Source organism: Phacochoerus africanus, chromosome 2 (genome assembly GCF_016906955.1).
Source record: "Phacochoerus africanus isolate WHEZ1 chromosome 2, ROS_Pafr_v1, whole genome shotgun sequence".
Taxonomy (NCBI): domain Eukaryota; kingdom Metazoa; phylum Chordata; class Mammalia; order Artiodactyla; family Suidae; genus Phacochoerus; species Phacochoerus africanus.
Window position 1 is genome coordinate 231,376,577 of NC_062545.1, and position 18,810 is coordinate 231,395,386.

The window sequence follows — 18,810 nt, forward strand, 5'->3', positions numbered from 1 at the left end:
AACAACATGCTGTTAGGGCCCAAACAATCTGCAGTGTCAATTTCCTAAAATATGCATGGATTTCAACTTTATGTCAACATAAACCAAACTCTCAAGAGGCCAAAAAATTTTCTTCGTGGGTTTTTTTTTTTTTTTTTGTCTTTTTGCCTTTTCTAGGGCCGCTCCCGAGGTATATGGAGGTTCCCAGACTAGGGGTCCAATTGGAGCTGTAGCCACTGGCCTATGCCAGAGCCACAGGAACTCGGGATTGGAGCCTTGTCTGTGATCTACACCACAGCTCACGGCAACACTGGATTTTTAACCCACAACCTCATGGTTCCTAGTTGGATTCGTTAACCACTGCGCCATGAAGGGAACTCCACTTCTTAGTAGTTAATGGAAGGAAAAAATGCACAGCATGAACATTATTAAATTAAAACTTTATTATTTATAGCCCCCCACCCCCACCCAGCTACATGCCCTCTTTAGCATTAAATAACATTGTGCGCACACAACTACAATGGTTTGTATGTGCTCAGGAACATAAAATCACATTAAAATAAATAACTTTCTATTTCATAGTTGGCTTTTAAATAGTTTTTGTGTATTTTGTGTTCTTTAAGAAACTTGTATATATAGATGAACTGCTTTTTTTTTTTTTTTAAACTTTAAGGAAACCTAAAGATGAAGTTTTAGGGTGTTTTCCTAAAATGCAATACAGATATGCACTTAATCACTGTTCATACAGTGAAAGGATGGAATGACAGATACAGATGCAGTCCTATGTAAATGCAGAGTTGCAGGACAGTCTAAATGGAAAAATTGACACTGAAAACTGTTTACAGGAAAAAAAAAAGGTCAAGAAAATGTTGCAGAATAATCTATGCTTAAAAAGAGAGAAGTGTTATACAACATAAAAATGAGATCTAGAGATCTAAGAAACACTGATTTTACTGTTTTGAAAGAAAAAGAAATAACAGGCAGAGTCTAGACCAATTAGAACTAAGGCAGCTGTAACAAAAATGGAACACAGTACGATGATTCAAGCCCTTAAATTAGGAAATGACTAATTAAAAGGGAATTTCACAAGTCTTCATGTCTATAATGTAAATGCACAAAATATCAAAAATACGAAGTCTGGGTTGTTTTCCCCGTCAGGTTTGTAACAAACTGCCAAACCTCTGTTTACCAATTACTTTTATAACTAAGCCTTCTGGTGAGCTGAGCATGGTGTACCACAGCACACACATGCTAAAATTTTACCATGAGAATTGCAGTTCTCATCTCAAAACGAGTGACTTGCCTTTTTACACACATTTATACACGTTTCATTTCCATTATAAGACACTTAAGACCCTTCTAGTGGTACATTTTAATCAACACATTTCATAAAAAAGAATCTTGATTTTTAAAATGAACATTTTTAGTAGTGTAACATGATGGGTTTAATTGAACAGTTGAAACATAATATGGTAACTACACTGTACTGTTTAATTCACAGCTGTAGGAAAATGTTTGATTTTTAAAATATCACCAAGATGAGACTGCAGACTTATGAGCAGTAAAATATTAGAAAACAGTGAATGAATAAATAAGATAATTTTCCATCAGTGGCCATTCATTATTTTGCTTTTAGAAACCTGGAAGAAATTGTCTTCTTTGAGTTTCAAATGTTCTGGTAAATCTAGTTGTTTCTTAGCTTCCTCAATATCACCTTGAATTGCTGAAATAAGGGACTCTGCGGAGAGAATAAGCCAGGTAAAGATGATGAAAAACTGCTGCTGTGCTTTTTACTACTTTATTCAGCTTCTCCTAAAATCGCCTAGGCTAGCAGCGTTCCTGGCACATGTTAGATGCCCAATAATGTTTGTTCCATCGTTTCTTCTAGACTTAAGTCAAGGGAACACAAAAGATATCCCTAATCTTCTTGCAATTACTTAGAGAAAGGCATGAGCAAAACAGTACACTGCATGTACTAAATGGAAGAAACATTCATTATTCTTTTCAGTATTTACACTTGTAAAAGAAACTACATTAGACTTAAACTACCCTACACTAAGATACTTGACACCATTTGTGTCAAATGTTTCAACTTATTGTTTCTTACACTGCAAATACTGAAAAACATCCATTATTCATCACAGTGTTAATTCTTACCTGTTCCTTAAAATATGAAAAGGAAATAAACATTTCATTAACTTCATACTATTGGAGGGAGACAGCCAGTCTGCTGGGTTTGAATCTAGGCTCCATCACTTATTGTGTTACCCTGGGCAAATTACTTAACCTCTCTGTGCCAATTTCCTCATCTGCAAGATAGGCAAAAGAATTCCTCACATGGTCGTTATGGAGGTAAATTGAGAAGACTCATGCAAGGCACTTAAAGCAGTGTCTGGCACATATTAAATACTCAAATATTATCTATCCTGCCATGATTATTATTAGGAGAAGCAGTAGAAGTAGCTGCAATAATATTTAAGAATATCTAAATAGGATTCCCATTGCAGCTCAGTGAGTTAAGAATCCAAACAGTAATCCATGAGGATTTGGGTTTGATTCCTGGCTTTGCTCAGTGTGTTAAGGGATCCAGCGTTGCCATTAGCTGTGGCGTAGGTCAAAGACGTGGCTTGGATCCCACATTGCTGTGGCTGTGGCGTAGGCCAGCAGCTGTAGCTCCAATTAGACCCCTAGCCTGGGAACTTCCATATGCCACAGGTGCGGCCCTAAAAAGCCAAAAGAAAAAAAAAAAAAAGAAGAGAAAAGAAAAGGAAATATCTAAATAAGAACTTACCTAAAGAATCAAAGTTCTTTTCTGGTCTGAGGTAGCCAACGATGGCCACATTGAGGATTTCCCCATAGAAGTCCTCTTTGAAGGTATGCATGATATGAGTTTCCTATAGTCAAAAAACATTAAAATAATTACCACTAGATCACAGAATACCTGAAATTTGAATATATTTTTATCATGGGTTAATTTAAATGAAACAATCAACCCTCCTTTTTTCTCTTTTTTGGCTGCACTTATGGCGTATGAAAGTTCCCAAACCAGGGACTGAATCCACAGGTGTAGCAACACTGAATCCTTAACCCACTGTGCCAAGCGCCAGGGATGGAACAAATGCCTCCACAGAGACAAGTCAGATCATTAACCCGCTGTACCACAGCAGGAACTCCAACCCTCCCTAAAATTTTAAAACAGGAGTTTCTGTGGTGGTGCAGCAGGTTAAGGATCCAACTGCAGTGGCTCAGGTCACTGTGGAGGTACAGGTTTGATACTCAGTCTGGCAAAGTGGGTTAAGGATCCTGTGGATGCAGCTTGAAAAGTGAAGGAGGGGGGGGTGTCAAAATCTAAGTGCAGTTTAGTGCAGTTTTTCCTTAATTATTCCATTGCTCCTGCTCTTGACCCTGACCTTACATATCACAACTATGCTATACCACAAATCTGATGTGATTTGCTATTTTTAGAAAAAATCTAACATGTACCGAGCAAATACATCAAAGAGGGAATGAACACATCAAAGAAGGAATGAACGAAGAAACTCTTTTCCAAAAGGCACCATTCCATTAGGTGAATTTTTTAAAAAAGCAACATAGTGGCAGAAGACATCTGTATAATACATACTTCCAACAAAAGACTTGGCTCTAGAATATATTAAGAACCTCTTTAAGTCAGTAAAAGAGACAATCAAATTTTTTAGAAGGGATAAAGATCTGAACAGGCACATCATATATGTCTGTCAGCAAAGGAAAGAAAAAAGAAAAACTCTAAAAAAGGCATTCCTTAACTGGCCCTCTAGTAATAGTTCTGTTATCTGAGTAGCCAATGAGGAAAAATTAGTCATGGGATAGCCTCCTCTACTTCATTCCCTTCCTCATTCCACAGAAAAATATTTTGTGTTCTTTCATCAACTCTATCCCAACACATCCTTAATGGTAAAATTAAGAGAAACATCGAGCACAATGTTACGTAGCTGTAGGCCATTTCTATTGCTCATACCAGCACTATTCTAGCTGGTTTTCCAACTATGACACACTTTTTTCCTATAAACTCTTTGAAGAGGATGAAATTTAGATCAACTTTAACACTGTTTCTGCCACATACCTGAGCTGACCAAAAGATTCAGCCATATCTAGCAGATTAAGCATTTAAGCTGTGTGGTTCTGGTGAAAAGAACAGAGGAATATGTTTACCCTCAAAGGGGTTTAAAAGAGGGAAAAAAAAGCATCATCTCGAAATTTTATCAGAAAGTACCACCCATGTAGTAAGCACTTCTACCTTAATAGGGTGACCAAAGAATTAGAGTGAATGACCTACATTAACTGTAGCAAGCTCAACTTTCACTTTTATTTCTAGTAAAGGTAAACACATGGGTAGTTATAAAAATTATTTTAGTTTTGGTTTATAACGCCACTGTCTATTTTCTCCATGATTTAAAAGATAAATGCATAAAAATTTATTAATCTATGTTACTGGGCACACAAGGTATAAAAATGTAATTTGTTTTTGTATACTAAGTTGGTATAAATTCAAATGAGGTTTTTATAACTTTAGGATGTTAAATGCAGCCCCTATAGTAACCAGAAAGAAAATATCTATAGAAAATACACAAAAGAAAACAAGATGGGAATTAAAAGGTGTCACTACAAAAAAAAAAAAAATCAACCACCTGGAGCTCCCACTGTGATGTAATGCGTTAAGAATCTGACTGCAGGAGTTCTTGTTGTGGCACAGTGGAAATGAATCCGACTAGAAGATGCAGGTTTGATCCCTGGCCTTGCTCAGTGGGTTAAGAATCCAGCACTGCCATGAGCTGTGCTGTAGGTCACTGACCCAGCTTGGATCCCACGCTGCTGTGGCTGTGGTGTAGGCCAAGCAGCTGCAGCTCTGATTTGACCCCTAGTCAGGGAACTTCCATATGCCATGGGTGCAGATGTAAAAAGCAAAAAAAAAAAAAAAAAGATTTGCAGTGGCATAGGCCACAGCTTCAGCTTGGATTTGATCCCTAGCCTGGAAACATATATATCATGAGTGTGGCCAAAAAAAGAAAAGGGAAAAAAAAAATCAACCAAACACACAAGCCAGTAATGGAGGAACTGAGGGGACAAAAAAGCTAAAGCAAAAAAAAATAGCAAAACAGCTTAAGTTCATTCTTATCAGTAATTACTTTAAATGTAAATGGATTAAACTCCAATCAAAAGGCAGAGTTGGTTAAAAAAACACAAGATCCAACTATAATCCTTCATAAGAGACTCCATTTAGATTCAAAGACACAAATATATTGAAAGTGGAAGGACAGAAAAGTTATTCCATTCAAACAGTAACCAAACACTTCACTTTCAAACCCTTCAAGTACGCTGCCAAAATTCTAGTCTTTGGACTATATTGTGGCCACCACTGATGAGCTCTCTCTGTGCATTACTCTAAATCATCATTCCATTTTCAGTCAGAGTGAAATGCAATTCTTAATTCTTACCATGGACTTTTTTGTATTCTTGTAGTATGGGTTCCATCCTATGCTCACCACCATCTTATGGACATCTCCACTTCCAACACTGGCCCAACCATAATAAATGCCAGTGGATACATCAGCTGGAAGATTATCTACTACTTGTTCAGGAAAGTTAGCTAAACAACAGAAAATATGATGCTAGTGTTAAGAGTTTCATAGCCAATAAAGTTTTATAAAAACCACATGCAAGGCTAGTCTAAATCATTACACTCCAAAGAATTCTTAGGATTCTGTCTACAATTAATCAACTTCATTGTTTCATATTCTGTTGTGATTTCTTCTCCTCTTTATATGGATAGGTTGGGGAAAAGGTATCAATTGTAAGTGTAAAAGGTAACAGGTCACAGTGAGGGTATTAAGCCCTCCCAAAAAAGTACTCTCAGGATAGAAGAAAATAGGTATATGTACAGCTGGATTTCTTAGCCCTGCTGTTTCTTAAGGAGTTTAAAATCTCTTGAAAAGATTCTTACTTTTTGGAAATACACATGCTTAGGATACAAGCTCAAAGACTACTTTAGAATGTATTGCGGCAGCCCAGGAATGTATTTTTAAGGATGAATTAAGCCTATCTCCAAGTTCTGACTACGAAAACTAATGTAAACAGACCAAAAAAAGACAAAAAAGATACCTGGTTCCCATTCTGCCTTTGTCATCATTTAGACACAATCTAATAGATTTAAAGACAAGAAAACCTTACGGCTGGCTTGAGCATTTAGCCTCTCGGGCCCACAAAACGTTTGCTAAAGGGCAAGACGCGCGCCATGCTTGACCGCTTTATCAGGGCAGGATGGGGAGGCGGGAAAGGTGGATCCCGAAATTCAGCTCTGGCTTCCTGCTCTCTCCATTCCTCAAGCCCTGTCCCGGGTGAGGCCGTGGGGGCGAGGACGCGCTCCCTCAGTCCGACCAAAGGTCCTCCGCCTCTACAAAGCGTCAGCAGAGAGGAATGTCCCCTTCTGCCCGCAGCCCCACGACCCGGTCTGGAGCCCCCGGCAGACGTCCCGGCCGCCAGGTGACTCAGGCCAGGGTGGGTGGGGGCCTCTGCGCCCTCCCGTGCTCACCTGTAGGGATACCCAACTGCTTGGAGCCGCGGCCAAAGCCCCGCACCACTTGGCCACGGCAGAAGTACGGCAGGTTCCTCATGACGCCGTTCGCTTGGGGTGCGGGCTGCGGCTGCAGCCCCGTCCGCGCGTCCGGCGGGGCCGCCAACGCGGCGGTGCCGGAACCCCGGACCAGCCGGGGGACAAGGGCGGGAACTTGACCGGCTGGCCGGGCGGCGCGGACGACACGCCGTAGGCAGTACTCTCACGCCGCTGACCCAATAGAAGGCACCCGGTAACTCAGAGGCTGTGTCTCGGCTCTGGGACGCCGCCGGCGACCGCGGAAGTTAAGTGCGGGTGTGGGCGGGGAGCTCACGGGGCGGGCCGGCGTGGGAGGGCGCCCAGCCCACCGAGCGCCGCGGGCCTGCGCACACTACCCCGGCCTGACCGAGAGCCCCAGCGCCCGTTCGGCTTCCGTAGCCCCGCCCCCGCCGTGGCCCCGCCCCCCGCCATAGCCCGCGAGCCGCCAATTCGCCGCTCCTCAGTTTGTCTGAACAGCAATGAGAACTGATCCGGGGAACCGTTTTTCAGCCTAGGGGCTGTGAAAACAGTTCTCGGGCAATCCTAAGTGTTTCTTTTCCCTTTCGCCTTTTCATTACGGTCCTGACGCCAAAGAGAGACGTTCTTTATCTCCTTGACAACCAACACGTTGATCGTCATTCATCACTCATTCGCTCTTTAAACATTTATTAAACGAAAATTCTAGCTCAACGGTCACCTCTTCATAGAGACTTTTCCTAACTACCTACCAAAGTGAATCTCCTCTCCCCCGGGACCCCGTTTGACCACGATCTGAAGTTACCAGGATGTAAGCTCCAGCAGAGTAGGGCCTGGTCTGTAAGGCTGCAATCTCAGTGACTGGCGGAAGATTACAAGGACTAAGTTTTTTGGGGAGGGATGCGGCACCTTCCGATCCTCTTTCTGTATCTCCCAGTCTCTCCTACAACATGATAAACTTGAAGAAAGGCTTGCTCTCTATTGGAGTGCAAATTCGTAGGCCTTCTGACCCTTGGAACTGTAAACATTACCTGGGGAAATACTTCCAGGGTGGCTCAGAAGATGCACCCTTTTACCTTGTTCTTGAGGAAAAAAAAAAAAAATTGTTCTCTTTTACTTTTCTCAACAAATGTGTGTGAAACTCTGTCCAGATTTTGCAGTCATTTTCCTTTACCTTACATGTATGTAACTCTGATAGTGCTTTCGCAATGTTAGAATTGTATTCTGTCTATATTTGTACTGAAGGGGTGTTTATTGGCAAGACTGTTTTTACTTCCCTAATACTAGCATAGTGCCTGGATCACAGCAAGCGCTCTGTAATTATTAGCAGAAAGAAAAAAATAATGAGCCCTGTGTGTGCCTAGCACAATGCAAGGTGGGGTGAACAAAGGCAAATGAGACAAACTCTTGGCCCTTGGGAGACTCCCTCTAGTGGGGGAGACCAGTTGGGAAGCCTGATAACAATGCTATGCTATAAATACACCAATGGGAGTCCTGACAAAATGCTTGGAAAGTTGCATGTAGAGTAAGCAGACCTCACATAAAAGACTTTTTTTTTGGCCACACTTTTTTTTCGCCACACCTGTGGCTTGTGGAAATTCCTGGGACAGGAATCCAACCTGCATCACAGCAGTCACTGGAGCTACTGCAATGACAATGCTGGACCCTTAACCCGATGCACCATAAGAGAACTCCAAAAATGCATTTTGGATAGTTAATGGTTAAGTACACAGATGCTAGGCTATATAAACTGGGGTTTAAATGCAGGCCTTGCCTCATTTAATTGTTGGGTAACTCTGGGCAAAGTACCCTGTCTGAATCTAGGTGTCCTTGTCATCTGAATGGGGATATAAATAACTTTGAGGAGTTTAAGTACATATTGCACTTAATAAATGACTTGGTCTATCAGAACAATTCAGCAGCAGCATCATTATCAGAGATATACCAGATAAGAAAGGCCTGGAGATGAGAGCCTGGGAAAGCACACACAACAGGTCCTACTCCTCCAATGTCACAATTAAATGAGGTGAAATAACTAAAGTCACAGGGGATAAATGGGGAGAGGTGGTTTTAGGAATGAAATGAGATAATAATAAGTACTTACCACACCATCTCATGTAATCCTTAGATCGGTTTTGGAAGAAAGCATTAACTCCAGTTTATATAGAGGGAAAGGGAGGCTTGGAGAATTTCTTTTCTTTTTTCTTCTTTTTCCACAGCTGCAGCTGTGGCATATGGAAGTTACTGGGTCAGGGGTCAAATCAGAGCTGTAGTTGCAGTCCATACCACAGCCACTGAGTGAGCCCAGGGATCAAACCCAAATCCTTAAAGAGAGAACATCAGGTCCTTAACCTGCTGAGCAACAACGGGAACTCTGGAGAATTTCAAAGATGAGCAGTCAGGCTCAAAGTTTTAAAAATGTACTGACATGTCAATTACTATACAAAATTACTGTGTAATCAGCATAGGATATGAAAGGCAGGAGCTTGACTCTATTCCACTGCAGCTTAGTAGACCTCAATGGCTCCCCGGCCACTACAGAATAAAATAGCCCTCCAAGGGTCCCCTTGAATTTACCATTTGGGTTTAATCTCTAAGGACCCCCCTCAAATACTTTAATCTCTAAGGACCCTCCTCAAATACTTGACTTTAATTAGTCAAGTCAGACCCCTTTCACTCTACTTCAGTGGCCAAAGAATATGCTTGAAACAATTCATGTGATTATTCTGTAGCCTAATGGGTATACTATTTTTCCCACTCATTTGACTATAAAAGAATGCCACCCAGCATTCTCAAATGTAAACCCAAAGTTTGGGGGTGGTGTCTGTGTGTCTTTATGACACTTGAAGCTTTTAACCAAGGAAATACTGGAAATATGCTTTTCATTTCCCCCTACGAGCTGCACTAGCAGCATCCCTCCCTCTGCAAGTAGGCAAAGAGCACACTTCTCTGGTGCTGGAGTTATCTCTCTGCAGGAAGATCACAGAGGAGAATCAGGAGGAGGTAGAACTAGAGAGATGTGTGAAGGAAAGAGAGAGGGCATACTACAAGTAAACAATAAAAAATAAATCTAAAGAACTCTTATAACTCAACAATGAGAAAAAAACACAATTAAAAAAATGAGCAAATGGGGAGGTCTCATCGTGGCTCATCAGGTTAAGAACCCAACATAGTCTCCATGAGGTTGTGAGTTTGATCCCTGGCCTTGTTCAGTGAGTTACGGATCCTGCATTGCCACAAGTTCTGGTGTAGGCCACGGATGTGGCTCAGATCTGTTGCTGCTGTGGCTGTGGTGTAGGCCTGCAGCTGCAGCTCCAATTTGACCCCTAGCCTGGGAACTTCCATATGTTGCAGGTGCAGCCATAAAAAGAAACAAAGGTAGTGGTGGTGGGGGGAGCAAATGGTCTAGGAAGAAACTGCACCAAAGAATGGATAAAGATGGCAAGTATATGTATGAAAAAAACATTCGCCATCATATGTCATCAGGGAATTACAAAATAAAACAACAAGGAGATACCACTACATAACTATTAGAATGGCTAAAATCCAAAACACAGACAATACTAAATGCTGACAAGGGTCTGGAACTCCAGGAACTCTCACTAATTGCTGTCGGGAAAGTAAAATGGCACAGCCATTTTGGAAGACAGTTTGGCAATTTCTTACAAAGGAGAATATACATTTACTCTGTGATCCTAAATTGGCAGTTAGCCAAGTGAGCCAAAACCTAATGTGAAACAAAACCCTGCACATTCATGTTCATAGCTGCTTTGCTCAAAATTGGCAAAACTTGGAAATATGAAAAATTAATAAACAGAAACCTCAAGTAGAGTTGGGACACCTGAAGGGGGAGCTCTCATGCACTGGGCCTACAGCAGAGCACAACAGGAAGAAGACTCCTTTCTTGGCAAAAAAAAAAAAAAAAAAAAAGCTATAGACTCTTTATTTACTATAGCCCTCCAAATTTCCTTTTCCTCTCTATAAAAGTATTCTCCTTCTCTGGCCATGTGGGAACTTGTAAACGATTCACCAAGGTTGCAAACCCCAATTGCAATTTCTCTGCAGATTTTGAAAAAACCCATCTTGCTAGAGAAATACATGGCAATTTATTTATTTCAGGTCAACATTTTTGTGGCCAATAAGAGATCACCAAAAACTTCTGATGGCTCTGGGGCTGGCAAGTATACAGTTGTGGTGCCCACAATGGAACTATTATCACTCACTGCTTTCTCAAAGACTCTGGAGTTTCAGTTCTTTCTACTCAATCAGAGCTTGCACCTTCTTTGCGTTTGAAGCTCTCCAGGCTCTATTCAGGATCTCTTCAAAGATTTCTTCTTTCTGGTCAAGGCCTTATTTTATAATTGAACATTTGTTTGGCAGTTTGGTCTGATTTTGAGTTTAGAACGATTCACTGAAAATGGCTGCTCTTTGACTCATTCTTCAAGATCATGGGTTGTTTCTCTGAAGCTACTGGGTTTTTCAGCCTTCAACCTATTCTTTTGAAAGGGCTGTCTTCTGGAGACTGGCTTAAAAAAATAAAACCTTCAGCCTGGTTCCCATGGCTGTCTTGGAAAGACTAGCTGGGATTGACTTGTAAGCTGTTTGAATTGAGCCATTTGTACCCTCTGTAAAATAATATTTGAAGATTAACTAAGGCAAACAAATGATTAAAGAAAGATAAAGAAGCTCCCAAAGCCGCAGACACTTCTCCTTTGGCTTCTTTGTCTCTGATTCCCACTGTGGCACCATCTTCCTTCTTTCCTTCTATCCTGTTACCCCTCCGCTATACTCTCAAATTGCCCATACTGATTCTCTCACCAAACTTTCCCTTTTCTCTGAAACTCCCCCACTCCCTTTCCCTCTGAACTTGTCAGAACCAATTCTTTAAAAATTAAGCCTTCTGAGGATCCAGGAGCTAATCCTTTAATTTTTATATTCCTTGGGCAAAAACTGAACTGTAAACCATAGTCAGTCTTTTCCAGAGTGACCAGGGTCCTCACAGATTTGCTGAGGAATTTAATATAGTCATCTGAACATTTTGACCTTGTTTCTCCGACTTATATAAGCTAGATCATTTGCTTGTCAGCAAAGGCCAGGCCCAGCACTGGAGGAAAACTGCTAATTGGGAAAGTCCTGAAAAGACTCTAGAACTTAAACTGAACAATCCCTGCACAAGCTTTCTTGGTAGCAGACCCCTCTATGTTCCCTAACTCTCAGTTAAAGAAAAACTGCAGTCTTTTTAACCTTCCTTGAATTTCAAAAAGCCTGACTCAAATGTTAATGATTAGAGGCATTCCTGTTGTGGCTCAGTGGGTTATGAACCCAACTAGTATCCATGAGGATGCTAGTTCGATGCCTTGCCTTGCTCAGTGGGTTAAGGATCCAGCATTGCCATGAGCTGTGGTGTAGGTCACAGAGGCAGTTTGGATCCTGCACTACTGTGCCTGTGGCATAGGCTGGCAGCTGCAGCTCCAATTTGAGCCCTAGCCTGAGAACTTCCATATGCCACAAGTGCAGCAGTAAACAAACAAACAAACAAACAAACAAAAAACACCCAAAAAACCCCACCAAAAACAAACAAACAAACAAAGTTAATGATTAGAAAAATGAGAACAGGTAAGGAAATGAGAAGATACAGAAACGAGGAACAGCAGTCAGGCAGGAAAACAGATACCAATTTAAACAATAAATCAGCCATATGGCAGAGTCAAAGGACCTGTAGTTCCTCCCTGAAGGACATAGATAACAATGCCTGATGCACATTCCTAAGTTGTTTTTACGGATACCAGATCCCCACCAGATAGAAACTGCTGACCACAAGCATGTAGACCCCAGATCAGCTGAAACTAGAAGATCAATCATGTTGATTTATGAAACTTCACCTTGTTACCTTACCATAAACCAATAAGAGAATTATGCATGAGTTGATCACACACCCTGTGATCCTTCCACTCATAATGGTTTTAAAACTCCTTCCCTAAAAGACAGTCTTTTAAACAATTTTTGCTAGGAAACCTGGACAGTAGCATGCAAATCAATGAAACTAGAACACACCCTCACACCATGCACAAAAATAAACTCAAAACGGCTTAAAGACTTAAATATAAGACAAGACACCATCAAACTCCTGGGCAAAACATTCTCTGACATCAACCTTACAAATGTTTTCTCATGTCAGTCTCCCAAAACAACAGAAATAAAAGCAAAAATAAACCAATGGGACCTAATCAAACTGACAAGCTTTTGCACAGCAAAGGAAACCAAAAAGAAAACAAAAAGACAACTTACAGAATGGGAGAAAATAGGTTGAAATGATGCAACGGACAAGGGCTTGATCTCTAGAATATACGAAAAACTTACACAACTCAACAGCGAAAAAGCCAACAACCCAATTGAAAAATGGGCAAAAGATATGAATAGACATTGCTCCAAGGAAGATATACAGACGGCCAACAGGCACATGAAACAATGCTCAACATCACTGATTATTAGAGAAATGCAAATCAAAGCTACCATGAGACACCACCTCACACCAGTCAGAATGGCCATCATTAATAAGTCCACACATAACAAATGCTGGAGGGCGTGTGGAGAAAAGGGAACCCTTCTGCACTGTTGGTGGGGATGTAAGCTGGTACAACCACTATGGAGAACAGTATGAAGATACCTTAGAAAACTATACATAGAACTACCATATGACCCAGGAATCCCACTCTTGGGCCTATATCCAGACAAGGCTTTCCTTGAAAAAGACACATGCACCTACATGTTCATTGCAGCACTATTCACAATAGCCAAGACATGAAAATAACCCAAATGTCCATCGATAGATAATTGGATTAGGAAGAAGTGGTATATATACACAATGGAATACTACTCAGCCATAAAAAAGCACAAAATAATGCCATTTGCAGCAATATGGATAGAACTAGAGACTCTCATCCTGAGTGAAGTAAGTCAGAAAGAGAAAGACATATACTGTATGATATCACTTATGTGTGGAATCTAATAGATGGCACAAAGGAACCTTTTCATAGAAAAGAAAAATCATGGACTTGGAGAATAGACTTGGGGTTGCCAAGCGGGAGGGGGAAGGAGTGGGAAGTATGGGGTTCTTGGGGTTAACAGATGTAGACTATTGCCTTTGGGATGGATTAACAATGAGATCCTTCTATGTAGCACTGGGAACTATGTCTGGTCACTTATGATGGAGCATGATAATGTGAGAAAAAAGAATGTATACCTGTGTGTGTGACTGGGGCACCTTGCTGTATGGTAGAAAGTTGACAGAACACTGTAAACCAGCTATAATGGAAAAAAATCATTATGTATATATAAAAAAAGAACAAGTAATTCACAAAATGCTTAAATAAATAAATAAATAAATAAATAAAACTCCTTCTCTGAACACCATGGAGGAGTTCTGGTCTTTTGAGCATTAGCTTCCTGTTCTTCTTGTTTGACACTTGTAATAAAACGCTGTAGTTTTTTTTCACCACAACCCAGTTTCAGTAGATTCGCTTCACAGTGCATTGGGCAAGTGGACTCAAGTTCAGTTTAATAACAGAATTATCATTGGAAGACCAGCCCACTGAGTTATTGTAGGAGAAACTGTCCAGATAAAAATGTAGAAAGGAGACATCCCTGGCCATGATGACTAAGCAAAGTCCAGCCAGCCACACCTAACCACCCCTCTCCCACGTGTCCCCTTCTGTAAACTTCCTTCTGCACCTACTACCTTGCCTGTCCTCATTCCAGTCTGTCCCGCCAAGCATGGACCAGGAAGAACTAGCCCATAAAAGCCATGTGAAACAATTCCTCGGGGCTCAGACTCCAGAGAGCGATCTCCTCTAAGCCTGCCGGTGTAATAAACCTGAGTTCTCCAGCTTTCAGAGTGCTCTCTTGGTTTCTCACCGGGTAAAAGAGCTGCTGGAGCTGACACACTGCAGCCACATGGGGCTGCTGCTGGAGCAGATACACTGCTGGAGCTGCTGTGCAGTGGCCATAACATTATTACATGATTGGACTCAGGCAATTGCTAGATGACTTCATCAAGTAAGACTTTTCCAAAGTCTTTTGATTGGAACAAAATTCAGGCTTGTACACAAAAATCAGATGATTCTGTTCATGAATATTACAATTGATTTCAGATTATTTTTGAAGAAAAGTCTGATCTTCCTTCAGATGTTGATTCCACCCAGGTAGCTTTTAACTCTGTTTATTAATTAGCTGAACCAATTCACTTCTAGTAAAAAAGACCAGGATGGAATGGAAAATTAGGTCTAGGCCAGATTTAGTTAATCTCATATAAACCAGCTCTCTTGCATTCTTCTTCTTTTTGTGTGTGTGTGTGTGTGTGTTTGTCTTTTTGCCTTTTCTAGGGCTGCTCCCGCAGCATATGGAGGTTCCCAGGCTAGGGGTCTAATCGAAGCTGTAGCTGCTGGCCTATGCCAGAGCCACAGCAACGCAGGATCCAAGCCGTGGTCTGCAATCTATACCACATCTCACGGCAATGCTGGATCCTTAACCCACTGAGCAAGGCCAGGGATCAAACCCGAAACATCATGGTTCCTAGTCGGATTCGTTAACCACTGAGCCACCACGGGAACTCCTCTCTTGCATTCTAGACGAGTTATCTCACAGGAAGACAGTCAAAATTCTTAATCTTCAACTCTAGAAAATGAAGTCTCCTAAATGAAATTAAGGCCCTCCCAGTTTCTGCTATTACAGAGAGCCAGAATTTTAGGGAAAAGACTGTTAAAACCTTAAGTGACTTAGGCACCTTCAACCCTCTAACCAGTCTTTCCAACATCCTTCCAATTCTTAATGATGGAGCTCCTAGGAACTACAGAAGTCCTTCCCAAGCCTCTCTCTTAATCAGCATGAAGAAGCATTCTCCAGATTGAGGAGGAATTGCTGCAGTACTAACTGACCTCAAAACCACCCTGTTGGTGCTCAATCCCACTAATATAAAATAGTGGGGATCTCTGGCATTGCCACAGCTGTAGCATAGGTTGCAGCTACAGTTCAGATTCAGTCCCTGGCCTGGGAACTTCCATATGCCATGGCTGTGGGGAAAAAAAAAAAAAAAAAAACATTGGGTGCCGGGGCCAGCTCAGCAGGATGGAGTTGGAGAACGGGTGCTGTGGAACTTAAGGAAAAATAGTTAACATAAAACAAGACACAGAGACATTTATCTTAAGTAAAGGTGGGAGCCAGGGAACTCAAGGTCTCAGGGACCAAGAGCGTGGGGGACTCAAGGTCTCCGGGATCAAGCGCGCCCTCAAGAATCCACACTGTGCTTTTATTGTGCTCTTTAGATGAGATCAAGTGAGGAGTGGCTATGGGTGGATGATACAGGGTTTGTTTGCTATTATATAAGTTCTTTTACTATTTAGAAAGCCACTTAGGTGGTAAAGGGTTAAGCTCTTACTCTGACCTCTAGGCACATAACAGTTCTTAAGCTTAAGTCACTTATGCCTTTAGGTCTTTGCTCTTAAGCTTAAGTCATTTACCAGCACTGTGACTGTTTCTCCAAGAAGGAAGATGGGATAAAATAAGACAAGAAGATGGGATAAAGTAAAGAAGGACAAGATGGAGTTTTCAAGGAAACATGTCTTGCAACAATTGGGGATCTCTAATGAACCTCAAGAGGTTCCTCTTTCTGAATCTATTCCCTTTTGTTTAGGTCCTTTGAGAGATACACACCCTTTTCTCCCTATTTCCTCCACACCTATCCATTTATTAGGCTGAGACTTCTTAGAGAAGAACCATGCCAGAATATCATTCTTTCAAAAAGAAGTCATTCTAGAATTGATAGTAGTCATCAAAGTAACTCACCAAGTGAATTAAATGACCCTCCGATGTATTTTATTTGTTCCATTTCTGACAGTACTAGAGCAGATTCTGGAAATACTGATCATTGGAACACACCTCCCATCAAAAATCAAATAGACTCTCAAAGGAATATAACCTTTAAAAACTGTGAATCACTGTATTGTACACATGTAACTTTTATAATATTGTACATCTACCATACTTCAACAACAAAAAAGGCCCCACCAAACCTCTTCCCACAATTAATCAACACCCTATAAATAAGGAAGCCCTTTGAGATACAAGATCCATGACAAGATTACAAGATTTGAGGCCTCATTATGCCTTGTACTATCCCTTATAAAACTCCCATTTTCCAAGCAAGAAAACCTAAGGGGTGATGGTGAAGTTTTGTCCCGGACCTCCAAGCAATGAACAATATTGTTACCCTTCAATACCATGTTGTTCTTAACCCTTATCCATTACTTGTGTTCCCACAGGAAGTAAGTTCTTTACTGTAATTGATTTTTGCAATGCATTCTTTTGTATTGCAGTTGATGCAGCTAGCCAGTACCTTTTTCTTTATACTTGGGAAGAAAAACAATTCACCTGGACAGTAATGCCTCAGGGTTTTATTGAGAGTCCTTTGCTAGTTCTCACAAATCTAGAAGCCTGAGCTGGATGACCGAAGGTTCCCTAGAAGTTCTACTTTGATGCCGTATGTGAATGATTTTCTTCTTTGCTCTCCTTAAGCCTCCTCACAGGAAAACAGCTTGCTAAAGATTCTCTTATTAAAGCTTTTAACCTTAAAGGCATATAAGGTAGCCAAAGAAAAATGTCAGTTTTCCTAAATCCAGCTTCAATATTTAGGGCATCTGTTATCAGAACAAGGTGTACATCTGGATCCAGATAGACTTCATGGTGTCACAGGATGCCCAGTACTCTTGGATCCTGGTTTTTTGGTTTTTTGGTTTTTTTACCCAACTGGTAAAAGGAGTGATATTCCAATATTGCAAAAGCCAAAGTGCTTCTATTAAAAATAATCATGCTTTGGTAGGGCAATTTTTTCACAGTGAGCCCTCGAGAGATGGAAACCTTACCATCGCACCTTACCAACTACAACCCAGAGATTTTTTCTGGTGACCTGAAAGTAAAGATTTCCCAGACTTGAAGTAGATGATATCTGATGAATTTTCCTAAGATATCTGGATCAGGAAGTCTGTCACCAAAACTTTGATGATGGCATAGTGCTTTATATGATCTACAGGGATGATGATCTTGATAAAAAGGTACATTTGAGAAAAAAGGTACCTGAGAGTTCTCCCTCCCATCCCTCCTTGTTATTTGAACATGACCTAAATAGATTTCTAATCTGTATACTTTCCCTTCAACATGAGACTCTATACCTAGGAAAAGTTCTTCCTGACACTGAGGGATAAAAAGCTACTGAAATGAGACAAGCTGACTCTGGATCAGTGATGCCTTCAGAGGGAGATTTTGATCAAAAGGGGGAAGTGTAAAAAAAATTAATAAACAGAAATCTCAATTAAATAGAATTAGGAGACCAAAGGGAACATCTCACACCCTGGGACAGATAACCAGATAGCAGCACACAACAGCAAGAATAAAGACTCCTTTTTTTTCTTGGCAAGGACTCCTCCAATGAAAAGTGTGGATTCTTTTTTACTACAGCCCTCCTGACTTTTCTTTCTATAAAAATATTTTTTCTTCCCTTTCCCTGAGAGGACTTACAAATGGTTCCTCTTGGTAGCAGACTTTGAACTGCAATTCTCTGCTGATCCTAAATCAATTCATCTTTGCTAGAGAAATATCTACCAGTGTCTTTGTTTCAGGTGAGCAGGAACAACCAGAATATCCTTCAGTCCTTATCCAGGATAGACTGTGACATATCCACATAATGAAATATTATTCAGCCAAGAATTAAATGTGCTATCAAGCCAGAAAAACACATGGTAGAACCTCCTTGTTTCTAAGTGAAGGAACCCAATCTGAAAAGACTATATACTACATGATTCCATACTACATATGACTTTCTGGAAAAAGACAAAACTATGGCGATAGTAAAAAAAAAAAAAAAAAATCAGGAGTTCCTATCATGGCTCAGTGGGTCCAGCCCCAGCAGCCAGGGAGTGTCGAAGGAGAGGATGGGCTACAAACGGCGCAGAAAGAATTGGAGCCAACTCCTCAGCTGCATGCTGCAGATGACCCAATTTATTAAATGAAAAGCATCAGCTTTTATACCATTTCACAATCAAGTTTTGTGTAAGACTTGACATTAACATTTGATTTAAAGCCCTTTCTGTTCCCTCCACCTGAGATACAAAAAAAAGTTTAGTTAAAACATGTTCCTTTCAACTTTAGATTTTTCTTCAAGATTACAAAGTTTCACA

General features: G+C 40.9%; 1 protein-coding gene across 1 annotated transcript; it reads right to left on the minus strand.

Moving 5' to 3' along the window:
• Nucleotides 1–606: 606 nt before the first annotated feature.
• RFK (riboflavin kinase) lies at nucleotides 607–6,934 on the minus strand. Its single transcript, XM_047767790.1, has 4 exons — nucleotides 6,548–6,934; nucleotides 5,454–5,605; nucleotides 2,771–2,873; nucleotides 607–1,717 (listed from the first exon to the last, which is right to left on the minus strand). Exons 1-4 carry the CDS (start codon nucleotides 6,627–6,629, stop codon nucleotides 1,587–1,589), a joined length of 468 nt encoding a protein of 155 aa, XP_047623746.1. The 5' UTR covers nucleotides 6,630–6,934; the 3' UTR covers nucleotides 607–1,586.
• Between the last annotated feature and the right edge of the window lie 11,876 nt (nucleotides 6,935–18,810).

Excerpts from the sequence above, each read along its gene's own strand:
- RFK (XM_047767790.1), bottom strand. The coding sequence starts at position 6,629 with ATGAGGAACCTGCCGTACTTCTGCCGTGGCCAAGTGGTGCGGGGCTTT. Across the intron at positions 5,606-6,547 it reads GCAGTTGGGTATCCCTACAG|CTAACTTTCCTGAACAAGTA; the intron begins GTGAGCACGGGA and ends TCTGTTGTTTAG. Across the intron at positions 1,718-2,770 it reads AAAGAACTTTGATTCTTTAG|AGTCCCTTATTTCAGCAATT; the intron begins GTAAGTTCTTAT and ends TTCTCTCCGCAG.